General features: G+C 38.4%; 1 protein-coding gene across 1 annotated transcript; it reads left to right on the forward strand.

Moving 5' to 3' along the window:
• Positions 1–960: 960 nt before the first annotated feature.
• Positions 961–1246, forward strand: LOC112141060 (estrogen receptor; the record flags this gene model as incomplete). Its single annotated transcript, XM_024264101.1, is given in 1 exon segment — positions 961–1246. A coding segment is annotated over 1 exon segment (282 nt), but the record flags the coding sequence as incomplete, so codon positions are not given.
• Positions 1247–1252: the final 6 nt, after the last annotated feature.

Consider the following 1252-nt stretch of genomic DNA (forward strand, 5'->3'; position numbering starts at 1 on the left):
TATGCTAACTATTTGGCTAAATGTTACATTTTACAAGTTTTTTTTGTGCTAATTTGGCATTTAGGTAATGTTTCAGCTTCATGCTAGCTGTTTTTTTTGCTAATTTTGTCTTTTTCTCCGTTTTTTTGGGGTAATGTTAGAGTTTAGTTAATATTTTAGCCGTATGCTAGCTATTTTGGCTAATTTATAATTTTACGTTTTTTTTTTGTTTGTTTGTTTGTTTTTTTGGCTAGTTGGGCCTTTAGGTAATATTTCAGCTACATCCTAGCTGTTTTGGTTAATTTAGGCTTTTTTCAGTTTTTTAGGCTAATTTGGAGCTTAGCAAATATTTTAGCCTTATGCTAGCTTTTTTTGGCTAATTAAGAATTTTATGTTTTTTTTTTTGGATAATTGGGCCTTTAGCTACTGTTTCAGCTACATAGCTGTTTTGGTGAATTAATTTTTTTCAGTTTTTAGGCTAATTTGGAGTTTAGCTAATATTTTAGCCTTATGCTAGCTGTTTTGGGTAATTTAGAATTTTTCCATTTTTTTTAGGCTGATTTGGCTTTTCGCTAATATTTTAGCTAGCTATCAGCTTCAGTGTTTTCAGCTATTAGTTTCAGCTATTCGTTTAAACAACTTTTACTATCAGCACTGGCATCTTCAGCAGCTATATTCAGCTTATTGCTATATTTCTATTTTTTAAAATGTCTTTTTATTATTTTTTTCTATGAAGATAACAGAAATGAATTATTAAAAATGTGTCTATGTGTGGCTTTCTGGAAAACCATAAATCTTTATGTTTAGGCTTTGATTGTTACACTTTTTCTGTTAGTCGACAAACCGACCTCGGCCCCACATTAGAAAAGAAAACAATTATGTGGCCTTCACAAGAAAAAAGTTTGGGGACCCCTGAGACACCAGACCGACTCCAAAGTTTCAGAAAAGTCACTTTAATTGCCGATTTTCGTCTTTGTCTGTAGCAACAAAGGCATGGAGCACCTCTACAGCATGAAGTGCAAGAACAAAGTGCCTCTTTACGACCTCCTGCTGGAGATGCTGGATGCCCACCGCCTGCACCGCCCTGTCAGAGCCCCCCAGTCCTTGTCCCAAGTCGACAGAGACTCCCCCTCTACCAGCAGTGGCGGTGGCGGCGGGGGCGGAGTTGCTCCCGCTTTTCGAGGCAGAATCGAGAGTCCGAATAGAGGCCCCAGCGTCCTTCAGTACGGAGGGTCGCGTTCTGACTGCACCCCGGCCCTTTAAGACTGAGCGC

The sequence above is a fragment of the Oryzias melastigma genome, unplaced genomic scaffold (assembly GCF_002922805.2).
Source record: "Oryzias melastigma strain HK-1 unplaced genomic scaffold, ASM292280v2 sc05611, whole genome shotgun sequence".
In the NCBI taxonomy this organism is placed as follows: Eukaryota; Metazoa; Chordata; class Actinopteri; order Beloniformes; family Adrianichthyidae; genus Oryzias; species Oryzias melastigma.